A 17,839-nucleotide genomic window follows, 5' to 3' on the forward strand; every position below is an offset into this window, starting at 1 on the left:
ATTTTTTTTTTAATGGTTTTTAAAAGTGACTTCTGTGTATTTATCTGCTGATTCAAGCCTTCGTTTGATCACACCCAGTGTGAAATACTTTCAAAATCAGATAAACAATTAAATCTATTGTTACAGATCAATAAAATATCCTCAAGTTTACTGACACCGAATGAATTTTTACATTGTTCCTAATGTGTTTAATGTTTTGTATATGAGTAAACATGCAGGTGTTATTTTAGCATACGTAATCTTAACAGTGTATTTAATTTGAATCGGTATTTAAGTTTTAATACTTTCACCTGTAGCTGATCTGTAGCAAAAAAAAAAAAAAAGAACAATAAAATAATAAGCATGTAAAACAATAGCAACAATAATAAACAGTAAAAAAATATATAATCAGTCATTTACATTCCTACACAAAGTGTGACATTCAGATCAACAATGGCCATGTCTGTGAACAAAACACTAGGGGGCCTAATAGGTTAACAATGCCTGGGTGAGTCACTCTGGGTTCACCCAGTCTTATGCAAGAAGCTTTAATATCGGATGTGTAGGTGAACAATTTTCACTGAACAGCATGAAATGATGAAGATGTCTTGAAGTGTTTCTGTTTAGTCTTCACTATAAAATAAAGCACTTTATGATCCCAGTTACGTTTTACAGTCATTTTTAAGCAGAATATATTCTGACTTTACGGCACCGACTTGCTCCCATAATTGCAGCCTGTCTCTTCAAAGTGCTTCTCACATTACACATTTATGTCTTCTGCCAGGCCTAATTTATGCACCCAATCCCCATCTCAGCTAGTCCAGCTCAACCTCGTACTGCTGTTTCATGTCTTCCATGTTCTGCACATCCTCCGGTCGTCCATGAATTCGGTCTTTCAGCGTGTTAAAAGTTTGATGTTCCTTGTTCCAGCACAGGATGAATGAATCCCAGTTTGAGTCTCATGACACTCGTAATACAGCGGCCTCACCTTTTACCTCCCTCCCGCTGCAGAGGGCGAGTATGTGAGCGAGGCCCTGATGGTGCCCAACCGATGCCGTTTCCTCCACCAGGAGCAGATGGATGCTTGCGAGAGTCACATTTACTGGCACAACATCGCGAAGGAGGTGAGAAGCAGATAAATTGATTGGTTTGACAGTAACGAATGAAATAAATGAAAGGTTAGATTGAAAAACTCTCACCTAAAATCAATGGCAAGGCACACAAGTACATTTCAGAATTATGAAGGATTTCAGAATGTATAATTATTGTTTTAATTTTATCCTATTTTATGCAAGTTTAGGATAAATACAGGAAGTGATTTTCGAGAGGAAAGAGGGTAATTATCCCTGGCTCTGGGACATGGAATTTCCAGGATTAATAAAAAACATAAAAAACATTGCAATTTGGCCAACTTCACCAGTACATCACACAAAACACGTCCAAAACTGGAGCTAATTTAAGCACAGAGACGATGGATTCATGCACATCTTGTCAGCGCAGCTCATATCGAGATGAAAGCTGCTGCTGGGAAGGCAGATGTTGGTACAGATTTCAATTATAGTCACTTGTGTTGATCAAGTTTTGGGCTGATTACTTTATAAAATAGTAGAACAGTGGAAACTGGGCTATGCTGTCGTACAGGGGTGTCAAGCACGTTTCAGTTCAGGGGCCACATGCAGCTCAATCTCATCTTGAGTCGGTCGGACTGGTGGAATAGTTACTTGATAACCTTGAATTTAAACGAGTATACATGAGACAAATGTCTGCATTTTCACAAAACCAAACAAATACTATGACAAATTATTACAATATCAACATAAAGTTCATTTTAATGAAACCTTTTGGTACAAAAACAATTCCCTGCCCTACCGCCTAAACAGAGTAGTTGTCTTATTGCACATGGTTCATCCGCTTCCTTTGCCCGTTTCAGGAATGCAGTGCAGACAATCTGGAGCTTCACAGCTACGGGATGCTGCTGCCATGCGGCGACCACTACCGGGGCGTCGAATACGTGTGCTGCCCTGGCCGGGCCACTTCGAGCGGTAAAGGAGAGACAGAGGAGAGAGACGTCCTCGCTGGTTCTCAGACCAGCGGAAAACTCAACTCTGTGTAAGACGATTCAGATTGACCACTCGGTGACGTTGTAGGATGAAGCTGTGGTTTAATCTTATTAGTTTTAGTCGTCATTTTACCGATTTGCCACTTTTCCCACAGCACCAGAGTGACAGCTCCCACTCCGAGCCCCTCCCCTGACACAGAAGTGGACGAGGCCGACATGGAAGAGGAGGATGACGAAGTGGTGGAAGAAGAGGAGGAGGAAGAGGAGGAAGACGTTGACGAGGAGGAGGCAGAGGAGGAGGAAGAAGAGGAGGCGATAGTTATGAAAGACCCAGAGCAGTATCAATACCCCATCGACTCGGGCCCCTACCAGACGTCAGACTACCTGGACTCTTACTACTACGAGAACAGCCACAAGCCCACCACCTCCTCACCTCTGATGAAGGGCGACCGTGAGTAATATCTTCTCTTCATCTATTGGTGGCTGTTTACTCAATGTGGTTTGCAACACACACAAAAAAAAAAAAAAATCTTTGAATGTCATGCAAAGAATTGATTTAATCAGTTTCTCAAATTTGTAGCTAAAAAAATGTATTTAACAAATTAAAGTTTTTGTCTCCCCACAGTTTTTTATTTTCCCTTCCACCATTCCTCGTGGGTTTCTGTAGTTGCTGTTGCACTTTTGCTTAAACCTGGGTTTAAAGCTTGAATTTGTTGAATGACAGTGCCTCATTTACTTTTGATTTTGAGATTGTTTATATGTATTTTAACTCTGAGGACAATCACAGCAATAAAGTTGCACTTTTGACAATATATGTGATGTCTCTTTCAGGAAAAAAAAATCGAAAATCAAATCGAAACTCAAACTTTTCTTGTCGTTTTTTTTTTTTTTGATTTTTTTTTAGGCCAAATCACCAAGCCCCAGATTCACATTTCTTCACGCTGCTTTTTTTTAAATCTCCAGTTCAGCTTCCCATCAGTTGCTGCTAACCACCGACCTCCCTAAACTCACCCACTGTTTCACCACCAGAAAACACCCTGCTGGGTTTACGCTCTGAATGCACAATAAATGGAGCAGCTGACCACTTCAAACATGAACGAGAGCGTGTGCAGTAAATTCAACAGTTCAAATGCAAAACCTTTGTGATGATTATGTGACTTAAAATAATAATTAAAAATTAAAAATGATAATAAAAAAAATAAGTAGAAGAAGAAGAAGAATAAAAATAGCTGCAGCTTTAATCTCACTTATTTTGCTTCAGTGTTGTTTTATGGTCTTACTTTTTTATGGATGCTATGATGGATTAAATGAAATAAGTAGAATTACTCTACTGCAAATAATCCAGTCTATTTAAAATCCAACTGAAGTGACGTCACTTGTTAAGTCCACATATCCCAACAGTTTGAAACTTTAAAAAAAATAAATCTGTTGATCCTTCAACATTGTTTTATCTGATTAATTTTCCAGTACAAGCTTTAGTTCTTTCATAATGTATTAAAACCATGTTTATTTTCAAAAATGGGATGAAGCTTTGTTCTATCAGTTTGGACTGTTCTTTTCAGTAGTTGGTTTTTTTTTTCTTAACATTTTCCAGCTGAGAATAGTGAGAATGAATAATTCAGTACCCTATTTAAGGGGATTTCCCCTGCTTAAACACCAAAAAATAATTTTTGTTACCTATTTCCTGTCTCTCCCGTCCAGTGACTACACCTCGGCCCACAGACGGTGTCGATGTCTATTTTGAAAAGCCAGTGGACGACACAGAGCACGCCAACTTCCTCCGCGCCAAAACAGACCTGGAGGAGCGCAGAATGAAGCGCATCAATAAGGTGACTTTTACAAAGTTAAGAAATAGTAAATAATTATTCGGGGGGTCGCAACTTGGTCTCAAAAAAACTCCCCTGTAGACTAAGTAGGAGGCACTGATAAGATGTACAATCTCCATCACATGGTGATTAACGAGCACCAGCAGACCTCACCCCTCAAACCATTACTTTTTGAAACCAATTGAAAACAGAGCTGTCAACATACTACACATATATACATACAATGCTTATAGCCATAGTGGAAATAAAGGTGAGCGAGTAGGATTTTAATTATAAAGTAGGTCTTTATATGGTTGATTCTCCTGAAGTTTTAATAAGCATGTCCAAGGCTTTTTTATTTTTGTTTTGTTTTTTCCAAAAATTACATTCAGTACATAATAGTTATATTTTCTATTCAGAGAATAACGTGTACAATCAGACTAAACATGCTATTTTATATTTTCATTATAGTATTCAATAATTATTCATCAAACTTAACTTTAAATTCTCAGATTGTGTCCAGATTACTTCGTCTGCTTTTATGTTAAATACCACTAAGAGTTATTTTAGTATTAGAGAAAACCAAAAGTTCCTGTGGGCTCACCACCCCCGGGACCCAGAAACGGATAAGCGGGAGAAAATGGATGGATGGAGAAAACCAAAAGTACAGTTTTCTTTGATTTCTTTGTTGTCTAATATCAACACTATGCTTCTATACTGACCAACCACTCCCATGATGCATCACTTGTGTCCAAAGATTTGGAAAATGATCAGTTTGCCTCTCTGCCTTTTCACATCCTAAAAAAAAATATATGAAATTAGGAGATTAGGGTTGATGAGAATCACCCACAAATACCATTGTACACGTATCGTAGTTCACTTTTGCTTTTTTTTTTTATCATTTTAATTAGTTTTTTTAATACAATTACATTGCAACTACTTATTAAAAAACTATTTTTGTGATATAATGACAATTTAGCCATCAGTTTCAGATGCACTTATTCTTTTTTCTTTTTTTTTTTTCTTCTTTTTTTTTTTTTTACAATTTTACCTAAATAACAGGAAGCAAGGCAGGCTGGGTGAGACACTTACCACAGATCTAATCTGAATGTCACATTAATCAGTAATCAAAGGAAAATCTTTGGCTGCAGCTATAGATCCGACCGACTTCGCGTGTCTCTATACATTATCTTCATTTACAATCTGAAGATAGATCAACAGATTGCCACCCACACAGAATTATAAGCAGGTAATGATGAATGCGATGTGTCATTCCAAAACTCACTTTTGTTTGTAATTGTTGTATTTATTCACACAAATAATTTCTCAGGCAAAGTTACAACCACCTAAGACTGAAAGATCAATCGCTTTTAACAATATTTAAGGATCTGCACACCGGCGTTCACATATTATAGGCACAAATGCTGCCAGTCTAACTCATACATAACTAGTAAATCACTCAATGGACAGAAACAGAACAGTTTGTGATACTTTTGTAATACTTAATTGATTGTGTGTCTTCTTGTTCATCAGATTATGAAGGAATGGGCAGAAGCAGACAATCAATCAAAGAATCTGCCAAAGTCCGAGCGGCAGGCCCTGAATGAGGTAAAACAGACATTTACTCACTGATTCTGTGCAATAAGTTAGCATTTCCAGCAGAAATGTAAACTACTAATTTGCTTTTTTTTTTTCCTCTTTCCTGGGTTTGTTTTGCTCGCAGCACTTTCAGTCCGTGCTGCAGACGCTGGAGGAGCAGGTGGCCGGAGAGCTACAGAGGCTGGTGGAGACTCATCTGGCCAGAGTTGAGGCCATACTCAACGACAACCGCCGCCTGGCCCTCGAGAACTACCTGACAGCTGTACAGTCTGACCCCCCGCAGGTATGTTCATCACAGGAATAAGGCAGAATGGTGGGGATGTACTCGGTCAATGTATCCCCGGAACATGTCACAAATATTGCATTTTAAGGTCCAAGGAAATTAGGGCTACCTATTCTCACACACACATTGAAAGTAAAACACACTCTAACGTGAGTATAAGGTGAAACACAGCAGATACTGTTGGTTGATATTTGGCTTCCACATAGAATTCACAGTAAAATCCTATATTGTGAACAGCAGTAGGGATTCTGATGATAAAAAAATAAAATAAAATAAAATAAAATAAAATAAAATAAAATAAAATAAAATAAAATAAAATAAAATAAAATAAAATATTTTATTAATCCCAGAGGTAAATTCTCGTAAGAAGCTTTTAGTATTTTCATCACAGTCACCTTAGATTCAGTTTGAAAATGGGAAATAACTACTGGGAAATTAAGGAAAAACATTTAAACAAGGGGAATAAGAACCTTAATTTTAAGTGATTAAGATTATGAAAAAACATTAAAACAAAGTCATTAAGAAAGGCAGAAAAAAATCTAGCAAAATTTTTTAAAATCTATTGTTTAATCAAAGGCCTGAGTAAACAATTGTGTTTTAAGTCCTGATTTAAAAGAAGTGAGCGTGTCAGGAAGTTTGTGTGTTAGGAACTAAAAGCTGCTTCCCCTTGTTTCTTCTGACTCTGAAACACTTATTAAACCTCATCCTGAGGATCTCAGGGGTCTGGATCGTTCATATTCTACCAGTTAGTCTGAGATGTATTTAGACCCGAGACCATTCAAAGAAGTGAGATTTTGAAGCTCAGGTGTAATGTCCTCCACACAAAATCCTCCCAAATGTATTCCTTTTATCTTCCACCAATCTGTCCCTGATTATAAAGTTGACTCTGCTTCAGACTGTGTGTGACATGGGGTGTTTGGCCTGATCCTCTCCCGCCTGTTGCAGCCGGAGCGCGTGCTGCAGGCGCTGAAGCGTTACATGGCGGCGGAGCAGAAGGACCGCAGGCACACGCTGAGACATTACCAGCACATCGTGGCTGTTGACCCCCAGAAGGCCGAACAGATGAAATTCCAGGTGTGTGAAGGTGTCCGCTCCAGGAAAAGAAAAAAAAGCTGTGCTCTTTGAGACGCGAGGCTCCTTTCTGCTGAAACCCGCAGAACTTTGCGTTGCGCAGGAGGGTTGTGTGTCCGTGCCACAGATAAGTTAATAATTACTGAACTCACAGATGTGAAGCAGATACCAATCTTCTTTTCATTAAAATGAGATCAAAGCCAGTCTCGTCTGACTTCAAAAGCTGCTTCGTACATATGACTCGATACAAAAAAAAAAAAAAAAAAGATCTATCTTAATTTTTCACTGTGGATTGAGACAAGTAGGCTGCTTCTCTGCCCACATCAAAGTTCAACACTGAGACTTATTGTCTGGATGTTCAGCAAAAAATCCTGAGTCGGGTTTTTTATGTGTTACAGGTGTACACGCATCTCCATGTGATTGAGGAGAGGATGAACCAGAGTCTCGCACTGCTGTACAAGGATCCCACATTGGCCGAGGAGCTGCACAATGATATTCGTAAGGAAGATATGATGATAAAATGATGGTGATTTTTCACACCTGCGACTGCTCTCCCTCTTTTATTTGGCGCGTTTAAATTGTGCAACAATATTACAGTGAGCATCGGCAACGTGTTACGGAAATAACAGGAGAGAGTGGTTGAGCTGTAGAGCTGCTGTCCCTCCCACTAGAGTTTTATTGGTTACTGTTTCGCTGAACTCCTGTCTACTCTCCTCGTCCTGACAGACGTTAAATAACAGTTAGAAACGAGTGATGGCAATTTTCCACAGAGCCGATTTGAATTTCAAACTGGTCGTATTTGTGAGCCCATTTGAATCCATTGAAAAAGTTTTAGTTTAAGGTTAAAGTAGCGTTGAATCTTATCGAAAAGAAATGTTCCTCTACTGTCTCGCTAACAACAGGAAGTGGATTGCGTCTTATACAAAGAATTAGTAAACGGATCAGTGATTGGCTGAGAATGAGTGATTTCAACCAATGAGAACGCCCGATTCATTTTACTCTTAGTTGACACATTGTGCGCAGTTTGTTAGATTTAGGTGATGTTGGATATAAAAAAGGATTTGTATTAAAAACATTATTTGGAGATAATGAATCAAAAAGCTTTACAGCACAAATGTTTCTGCTAAATTGTCTTTATTAACTCTGCGCTCTAGTTCTGTAACTTAAAATAAACATAGTTGAACAAAGAAAATCATTGTTAATGTATATTTTGCAAATTAAGAAAGTGAACATAAATGTATTAATGATATTTATCTAATTGATTTTCATTACAGCAATTGAATATTATGTAAAAGTAAAATTTTGACCCAATCATTACATGTTCTTAAGAAATGTTTTTACTATTGTCATCATTTAGACTACTAATGTGTTGAGAAAGTGTGCCTAACTAACTAACTAACTAACTAACTAACTAACTAACCAGATGTGTTCATCAACTGTTGCATTGTGAAAGTGAAGAAGTAGATTTATGATGTGAACAAATGTGAACTTATTGAAGAAAGAAAGGGAATTTAATCCTTTATAATCTGAGTGTTCAGCAGTTATCAGAAAGAATGTGTGAGTTGATTTTTGTTAAATATTTAAGATTTATTCCAGGTCTAATTATTATGTTGTTCTTGTACAAAATATAGCTAGATTGGTTTTAAAATGGGCAGAAATTGCCTTAAAAACATTTATCTTGAGGAGTCCACGGCCCTCAAGATCCCCAGAACTTTGAGCTGAAATCTTTTTTTTCCTGTTTCCATTTTCTGCTGTGCATGTGCGTTTTTATCTAAAGCTGGTTTTATCAAACATCCGCTGTCGTGCGTCTTCCTCCATCTAACTTGAGCAGAATCAAATGAGTAATTAGACGGAACCACACAGAACTGACAGCTCAGCTAATTTGTCACAGCAATACTGTTTCAATGCAGCCATGAAGGGGTGGAGATAATTCATTACGACCATAAAGTTAAGAAATATCTTTTGGAGATTATGTTATATGTCATTTTACTACTGGTTCATTCAATTTGCACCAGACTACGTCAAGTAGTCACAGCTGAATCCACCCAAGATTTTAAATACAAATTTAAGCGTTTTAATCTGCATTTCTGTTGGAAATCTTCAGAGAAATCTCCATTAAACCTGGATAGTTTACAATGCTACGTCGAATAAAATGTTCAAAGTTCTCAAGAATTTCCACAATAGTACATTTATTTCAGTTGAAGTAGGACTTGATCTTATTGCCTGTTGTAACAGAGTGAAATTCATCTCCACCGATGTTATCACAGATGATCATTGATAACTTGTGTTGTTTTTTTGGGGGGTTTTTGTGTGCGTGTGTGTGTGTGTGTGTGTGTGTGTGTGTGTGTGTGTGTGTGTGTGTGTGTGTGTGTGTGTGTGTGTGTGTGTGTGTGTGTGTGTGTGTGTGTGTGTGTGTGTTTATCTGCAGAGGAGCTTGTTAAAGCTGAACGGGGAGACATCAGTGAGCTCATGACCACCTCCTTCTCCGAGACTCGCACCACCGAGGAGCTTCTCCCCGCTGAGAGCGAGGAGGAGAAGGATGACGAGGAGGAAGAGGAGAGGGCCTTCCAGAACAGACCGTACCCTCCTCGCATCGGTACATACATATCCACCGATTACTCACACACACACACACACACACACACACCCACGAATTAAAAAAAAAACACTGACATGTAAATTCACGAAGTGTTTCTTCAGCGGATTTCCTAATGGTGTTTATGTTTCCTGCTTTGATTTATAGATCTGCAGCCGAATAAGAAAGGTGAGCTTTTTAGTTAAAACACAGAAAGGTCTTGTTTGCAGTCATTTCAGTGTTTTGTATGTCTTCTCATTTTTGTCTGCATCCTTTTATCTGCAGAGGATGAATATGATTACACCACATCTGAGCGAGGCCCTACTTATGAATATGAGGAAAAGGTAAAAAAATAAAAATAAAAGGCTTATTATTGTGGTGGTTCAGAGGAAATCTGTGTGCTTGTGTGTTGAATTTGTTGTACTTACACGTTGCTTCTCCTCTCAGATCAACACTTCTGTAGAGCTGAAGCAGGTCGTCAAGCCCAATGAGATCGCAAGAGATGAGCTGGTAAGGAAAAAGAGGCTTTGTAACATTTTAATTATAAGTATATATAAGTACCTACAACAGACACTTAATTGGGTACATATATACGGTGTGATGTGATTGTAGTACAGCAAATAAATTCTGCCTTTACAAAGTCAAAATATGTTAGATTTCACTTGAGATTGTCTTTCATTAGATTTGCTTGTTCATTTTTTAGGTTATTTCTTTGTGGTGGTTTTGGCCTCAACTGCTTTATATTGATAGATGTGTGTAAAATTTTGGCCACTCCATTAGAGGGGTGGATTTAAAGATCGCATCTTATGCAAAATTCACTTTCTAATGGTTTTCTAACAGTAATATGGGTCCACCTAACCTTTGTAAGAAGTGAAGAAAGTCTGTAATCTCCCTCCCTTTCTTGCTTCACATTTTGCAAAGGTGTGCTCATGAAGGTGATTTTGAGATTTTCCCCTCATGTTGTCATGCAGGGAAATAGCCATTCTCTCTCTCTGGTAGTGGATACTCACTTTGACCCTCCCGCAGGTAGCAGGGGCTCGCGTTAGCTTCCTGGTAGTAACTATAACAACCCATTCAACCAAACTAAGTAACGTACCCAGACACAATATTTTTAACTAACCATTGTGAAACATCCTGCCAGAGTCTGAACTACTTCAGGAGGGTCTCCTTCTGCCTCAGACTCTGGTTCAAACCGGTATAAGCAGCGTTTCTATAAACCGGAGCGATAAATCCACTGTAAACATTAGCGCATGGAATCGGAAAGCCGCGTCTCTCCTCCCCGAGAGAGGCGTGGAGAAGGACAGACACAGAAACAGCCTGTTCTCAGTGGAGCTCACGGGAGGGGCTTTTAGACTGGCTGAAATTCAAGACCACGGCTGGCCTTGGGGAAATACACTTTGAATACCATGTTGTTGAACCTCTGACACCTTTGTGAAATTGTTGAAAACCTGTATAACATGTGACCTTTAATATACCGCATACTCTGTCGATGTATTTGATGGGTTCAAAGAAAGTAATATGCATCTTAATTTCATTTGTCTGTTTCATTCTGCCCCCGCACGTCTCTTCACTTTAATGTCACGTATTCTTTTATTCTTTTTCCATAGCAACCCGATGCCTTGGAGACGTTTAACCGTGGCGCCATGGTAGGCTTGCTGGTGGTGGCCGTGGCCATCGCCATGGTGATGGTAATCAGCCTGCTCCTGGTGCGCAGGAAGCCGTACGGCACTATCAGCCACGGCATTGTTGAGGTACGACCCCAGCTAGTGGATGCATTCATGCCATGTGCAGTGTGTAAGGGCAGCAGCTGTTCCGTAACATTTCACAGATTAATGCACCCATACAAGTAGTATAAAACAATTAGGACGATTTTCTGTATTTACACAAAATTCTGAATTACAACAGTAAAAACAATTGCAAGCTCAGTCACCTTAGTGACTTCAAAATTGTATTTCACAATATGTTTCTCTGAATGCGGAATCAAATTACAGCACGGGACGTTATATGTTCAATATCGTAAATAAATGTTAAAACATGCGGAAAGTGACTTCACCTCTAAATAAGTGATCACCTTCTAATTTATTAGCTTGTGTGAAATTGTATTGATTCATTCGTTTATCAGAATAACAAACAACTAAACTGGAAACGGGCTCCAGTTACTTTCAATAATTAAAAACTAAAAAATATCTTAGAAATGTTTATTTTAATATAACTTTTTAGTTGAGGTTCAGGATTTGAACGTCACACCAGCCGTGTTCCTATTATAGATCAAGTTTATAAGCCCTCCATTTATGTCTCTTCTCAACTATAACGTGCAACACATTTACAGTTATTGTTTCATAATACTCAGTTCACTATATTATCAATCTGTTGAATGTGTTTTCACGATAGCATCATCTGAACCTTAAAAAAACTCATCTTTATTGAACAGCTTTGTTGTAATATTCTCATTTATATTCAATATTCACAACAGAAATGTGAACACACAGTAAGTTTGTATTAGATGTACACATATGCAAATCATACATATCTGTATACTAAATGACCTTATTCAGACTTTCGGGTTCCTGTGCTGAGGTTGTCAAGATCAGATCTAGTTTTCACATGATAAAGCAAAACTTTCGTAGCGTCTTGGCGGCGCTCGGAGCCACTGAAGATGCAACTTTTTGAAAACTGCTCTCAAGTTTGATCTTTTTGAGAACGCTCCAAATACGTTGCTGTGTAGACAGAACAAAGCACAACTTTTTTGAAATGCTGCAACTGCGCATGCGCAGTACGGCTGTAGGAAATAGTTCTTCTGGATGTGCGCGAGTAGACGGACAATAACAACCATGTTTGCCCCCACCAGTGACCCAACATGGAAACTGCATTGTTTTCTGCTGTTTCGTTTTCGGAACGTTTACCTGTAAACTTTTCTGAAACAAAGACGCAAGAACGATACGTTTCCACTTTAAACGTTGTCTTGTAAACGGAGCCTCACCCTCCTGAGCCTAAACGCAGCAGACAAGCCTTGGTGAAACTCACACACATCAAAGATCCGATTCTCCTCTCGCTTGTCGTCTGTTCTATATTTCACAAATGACTTATTCATGTCTCCATTCAGGATGCGCTCCTTGATCAGCGGTTCGTCTCGAGTGAGTAATAATTCAGGCTCTTGTGTTTCTCGCAGCAGGTCGACCCGATGCTGACGCCAGAAGAACGACAGCTCAACAAGATGCAAAACCATGGCTATGAAAACCCCACTTACAAATTCTTTGAACAGATGAACTGAAGGACAGGGACAGCCAACAAGTCATGCCTGACCTCTTGTTTTGTCCCACACACACACACACACACACACACACACACACACACACACACATATAGACACACACACACACACCGTCCTCGCAGCCCTTCCTTTCCGACCACGCCCTCTAACATGGATTTATAATGTGCAGAAAAAACAAAAGTCACTGAAATAAGTACTGGGGAAACAACCCAGGCTCATTGTAAATGACCCAACAGCAACCTATCGACATTACCAGAGTGTGAATAAGCCCCACGTCACCTGTTGTAATGTAGTACTTCTCTGGGTTAGAGTGTGAGGATTGTTTGTTGCATTAGCAGTGCCACATCTCATAATCCCGAAAAGCTTCAGCTCACCAACGTGGCATGACTTGACCTTTTGCTCCTCACTAGAAACTGAATTTGGACGGTGCATAATGCTTTATAGCATTTATTTTCAGTGGTAGTCTCTTTGTTCAAATTGTACCACAGTTGAATATAAAGTATCTGTGTAAGATGAGTGTGAATGACAGCCGACTTTAATCATTGCGTTATACCTATTCTTTATTTTTTTTGGGGCAGGGGGTTAAAAGAAATTAATAAATACATACTGAGTGATAAAAGGGCAATTACCAAATTTACCTCCATGAATTCAGAAGCATGACACAACACCTGTAATATTAAGACATGCCCATTAAATCAGGAAGTGGAGGTTTGATGGCGTGAAATCAAACTTGGCCACATGAATCGATACAGAGCTCCGTGCTGGTGGTGCAACAATCACCTGGTTTTTGGTCTTCTGAGGTTCCGCCCTCAGCATTATTATTATTATCATCATTATTATTATGATAGCTAACTCAGTCAGTGAATGGGATTGTTTTATTTGTTCTGCTATCTAAAGAACGGTAAAACAGGATAATGGCAAGTCCGTTGTTTTAATGAAAGCATGACAACTTGGTGTATGATGCTGCTGTATTTATTTGTGTTGTTCCCGTCATTGCTTTCGAAGAGTCAGAAATGTCACCGTTCAAAGATGGACACTGTAAATAACGTAAGAAATACATACTACTTCTAGATGTAGACATTTCTATGATTAATTTGCATTGATGTAATGGAATAATGCATTAAAAAAAAAATAGTACATTGTGCTGTTACGAGAAGGAGAAACATTTTCCTAACATGGCTGATTGAAAACGGACTGTTGTAAAAACCAGCACAAGACAACGACACAGCAACTACTTTCTGAATGTATTTAAGGTAGATGTTGAGAATCCATCCTCTTTTTTTCGGTAACGCATCGTCCCCCTCCCACCCTAGTGAACCTTAGTAGGAGTAGTGAAGTTCAACACGTCCAACCGATTACACGCCCGACGCCCTCCTCATCACTTTGTGTAGCAGCCGGTCCATCGTCACGTTTAGCCGGTGACTCTTAGAGCAGAAGAGCTGGGAGGTGAAAGAGGGGCACAGTTAAAGCAGTGTGAAGTCTCGGTGTGTGTCGCGAGCGAAAGACACACCGCACTCTGGCATGACGAGTATTGAAACACATCTGTCTTTCAATCCGCTGGTAAAGTCAACAACATTGAATGCCAGTACTCTATGGATGCTATATATTTAAGTTACCGTTCTCATGAAAGAAGCTTTCCACCAAACGACTCGCTGTAGTTTGTCATATTTATGATCGACATAGTATCTTAGGGATTGTTTCCCTTTTTCTTTTTTTTTTTTTTTGTTGTTCTTGGCTGATTGTGTTAACTGCATAGTGTGTCACTCTGATTTCCTTTAGCCACTCGAGTCTGTCAGACCACATTGGTTAAGAAAGGTCACATTGTGGGATGTTGCTTTTGGTTCATCAGTCTTTAACTATATGCTATAGATAATCCATACCAAAATCAAGTTAAATTTTATTTATCTACAGTGGACGTGTTTCTGTATAAACCTGCAAGTTGTTCAGTTGGAGAAAAGCCGATTATGTAAACTTTTTTCTTTTTTTTTATTTTCTATGTAAAGTTTGCTTTGGATGAGTTTTGAGTTTTCTGTTTGTCTTGTTAGGCAGGTTGATTGCAGGCTGCGGCTGTGTTGCGACGGGTGAAGAGAAGTCATAGCCCTTGTATAATTTGTACAGCTACGTTAGTGAATGAAAACATTGTATGTTCACAGTTTAAGTCAGTTGATCTTGTAATGATACTACTGAAACCATAGATGAGAATAAGCTTGCCTGTGTTTCCCAAACCACTGAAGGTTTCCTACCAGCATTTAGCAGACTTAGAATGGTGTATACTGTAGTTACTCAAATCACATTTGTACTTACGTCCTCCGTCTGATTCTAGACTTCTTTGTTGGTCTGTCCCCCTTACTTCCCGACAAAATATAAACAATGTTATTGAGATTTTAATTGCATCATTGCCTTTTACAATGCTGTGTTTTGGATGTAATCTGTATTTTTTATTTATATGTAATAATCAGTTGGATCAAGGGTCATGCTTTTCACATTCAATGTAATTTTAGAAGCTTGTATGAGAAAACACTGACGGGTTTATAATGTTAATGTGAAACATGGACAGACACGTGGCCTCCGCCTAATTGACGAGGAAGCGGCACTAAGCACAAGTAGAACAAAATTTCTCTGTGTGTACAGGTTGCTAAATGTTAGACATCGACTCTGTCTGATTTTAATCCTACCATATAATTCCAGGGCTGTTGATTGTATTACTGAGTGAGCTGTTCTTCATTTTCCATTCAGATCTTTAACCAAAGACATGCTCCATAAATAATCAGACAGATAATCTAATTTGGCAAAGACGTTTTCTGTGTAACTGTAGTGCAAGCAATCTGACAAATTAAAACTGGTCAAGATAATTAATAGTGGAATAAAAATGAATGACCCATAAAATACTGCCTGGCTTTTTTTGTGTGCATATTTCTTCATATTAAAAAAGAAAAGAAAAGAAAAAAGCACCACATCTACATGAGGAGGAAATAAGACAATGCCGTCACCTGTGTAAGCATCCCTGTGATGTAAAAACCACAATAAAGAGGGGTGAATCTTCTGACTGGCTCATACTGGAAACTACTTTTTCCCATCAAAAGTAACGCTGCAGTTGGATTTCTCTGGAAAATGAAACCTTAACTTAAATTTGTTTAGCTACATCACAATGTCAACGGAAAGTGCTCTTATATTCGTGTCCTTAGATGTGTGTTTTCGATGTTTTAGAGTGAAATCATCTACACGATAAAAATCCCAACCAAGCATGACATTAGGATCTGTCTTTGTTTTTTTATTTCGTTTTTTTTATTGTGGACCTTCAGTGACTCTTCAAGCCACAGTGTCATATCTGTGAGACCAAAAATTGCTCTTCACTTCCTTTGTCAGGAAAAGCTGCTTGACATCGTCTGTGTCACTCTTGCAAAATATATTTAAGATGAAAGCAAGTCTGATTGTAACACGCCACATTTGTAATATTCCTCTATACTTGTGTTACAATAAGCATCTACAACCTTTAAAAACTCAAGCATTGCAATTTGAATTTTTTTTTCTTTGCTTTCACACAGCTGTCAAGCACCGCTTGACTATCACTAGCGTGGGTAGGCCCCACACTTCCTTCACCCACAAATTACAAAGAAGTGTCAAGCCCCAGCACCCCCCCCCCCCCCCCCCCCACCCCCCCACCCAAAGTGAACACAGGTTCACTTCTTCCAAACCACAACAGTGACGGGTAGTCCTGCTTACCCAGATTACTGTGAAGGAGCTCTGTGGCCTTACAGTGACAGTTTGCCATTGATGCATCCAGCGCGCAACACTCATCATGGTAGTGATTCCTCCGAAGTCAATTGCTCACGTACCGCCACTGTGGTAAATGTGAGACAACTCATCCGGACTTTTAAAACAGGTTGCAGTCTGAGTGTGCCCTTTTTGTTTAGTGCAGTAACACTTTGATTCATTCAACAAGACAACAATGTGAAACCCCTCAGTATGCAGAAATTAAAACGCTTTGTAGGTAGATCAAAGATGATTCGACGTGCGATGTGTGTGTGGTGTTTTTTAAAAGGTAAACATCACCACCATGATAATATGTGAGAAGGGTAAGTGGGGAATCTGCCACAGAGGAGCCTTTTACCTCAGATACCCTGCACAGTTAGACACCTCTGTGAGTCAGCGTCAATGCCTGGGAGGGGTGTCTGATGGCGATCGTTCAACGTGTGGTGTGGGGTGGGGGGGTTGACAGTCCTGATATTACTGGAAGGTGAAGCCCACTGCATCAGCTCTGGCAGTCTCCCCCACCTCATGTGGCGTTGATTGACATTTAGGCGTTTGTCTGAGAGGAATGATGAGATCAGACTGTCCAGTGGTGTGTGAGTGTCTGTGCATGTGCATGCAATGATAAAAGTGCAGCTTCCTTGCTCTACCAGAATTAACAGATCACACTTTGAAGAGAAACTAATTTGCTTCTTGTTTGCAATCACACATCTCCTACAAGACACTTTGTGGTTAACACCACACGCCTGTGCCCCAGTCAAAAAGATGAAGAATTAAAGGGACGGACAAAACTTGAAACCTTCTATCTGTTTCGATTGTTGAGGCTCCTGTCATTCAACTCAGTTTGTAATCATCTGTGTACATGTATAGATGAATTTACAGCTTATGTCAAGATGCTTTGACATTTCTAAAGGCACAGAAGAAAATGGAGTAACAAAGCACGGTCTCTGATCCACATTCTTCAGGTTCCTCCCGTTAAAAAAAATGTGTTGAGCACTGGAATAAAAAATAAATCTGAATCTGTCACACTTGTGAGGTGACAGATGTGTTTCTTCAGTATCTGCATCAGGACATGAATCCATGTCAGTGACACACAACACAACCCTGCCTACGGAAACAGGAGGTGGTGGGAACCTGCAGTTCACGAAGAACAACGGGGGTAAAGTAGATCCCCCAACATGTTCCTGTTTTTTCTTTGTTGTTATATTTGTTTGTTTGGGTTGATATCTTAAGGTCGCTCGGAGACAATTGAATAAGATTCAACAACAAAAAAAAGTGACATTGTGAATCCACCCACACAATGACATTTCTAAATAAATCTTGACGTGAACTGAGGCCTTTAGTGGTGATAATGATAGGAAAAGTTGCAGAATTCCAGAAAGATGTTAAATATAGAAACTCTCCGGTTTCATCTCCTTTGTATTTTTATGCATAACTGATGCACTCC

General features: G+C 39.2%; 1 protein-coding gene across 2 annotated transcripts in view; it reads left to right on the forward strand.

Annotated features, from left to right (window-relative positions):
• The window catches only part of aplp1 (amyloid beta (A4) precursor-like protein 1), a 38,291-nt gene extending 22,767 nt beyond the window's left edge, over positions 1–15,524 (forward strand). Inside the window, exons 4-17 of one of the 2 annotated variants that reach the window (XM_080471613.1) lie at positions 991–1,103; positions 1,910–2,088; positions 2,194–2,489; positions 3,740–3,867; positions 5,377–5,451; positions 5,567–5,725; positions 6,671–6,799; positions 7,195–7,294; positions 9,225–9,392; positions 9,540–9,560; positions 9,657–9,715; positions 9,819–9,881; positions 10,979–11,122; positions 12,544–15,524. In XM_080471613.1, the coding sequence (XP_080327739.1) occupies positions 991–1,103; positions 1,910–2,088; positions 2,194–2,489; positions 3,740–3,867; positions 5,377–5,451; positions 5,567–5,725; positions 6,671–6,799; positions 7,195–7,294; positions 9,225–9,392; positions 9,540–9,560; positions 9,657–9,715; positions 9,819–9,881; positions 10,979–11,122; positions 12,544–12,642 (1,733 nt within the window). In that variant the 3' untranslated portion in view covers positions 12,643–15,524. Of the gene's footprint in view, positions 1–990; positions 1,104–1,909; positions 2,089–2,193; positions 2,490–3,739; positions 3,868–5,376; positions 5,452–5,566; positions 5,726–6,670; positions 6,800–7,194; positions 7,295–9,224; positions 9,393–9,539; positions 9,561–9,656; positions 9,716–9,818; positions 9,882–10,978; positions 11,123–12,540 lie in introns of both variants that reach the window. The other variant, XM_080471612.1, reaches the window with a different exon arrangement.
• Positions 15,525–17,839: the final 2,315 nt, after the last annotated feature.

This window comes from Lipophrys pholis (assembly GCF_963383615.2).
Source record: "Lipophrys pholis genome assembly, chromosome: 9".
In the NCBI taxonomy this organism is placed as follows: Eukaryota; Metazoa; Chordata; class Actinopteri; order Blenniiformes; family Blenniidae; genus Lipophrys; species Lipophrys pholis.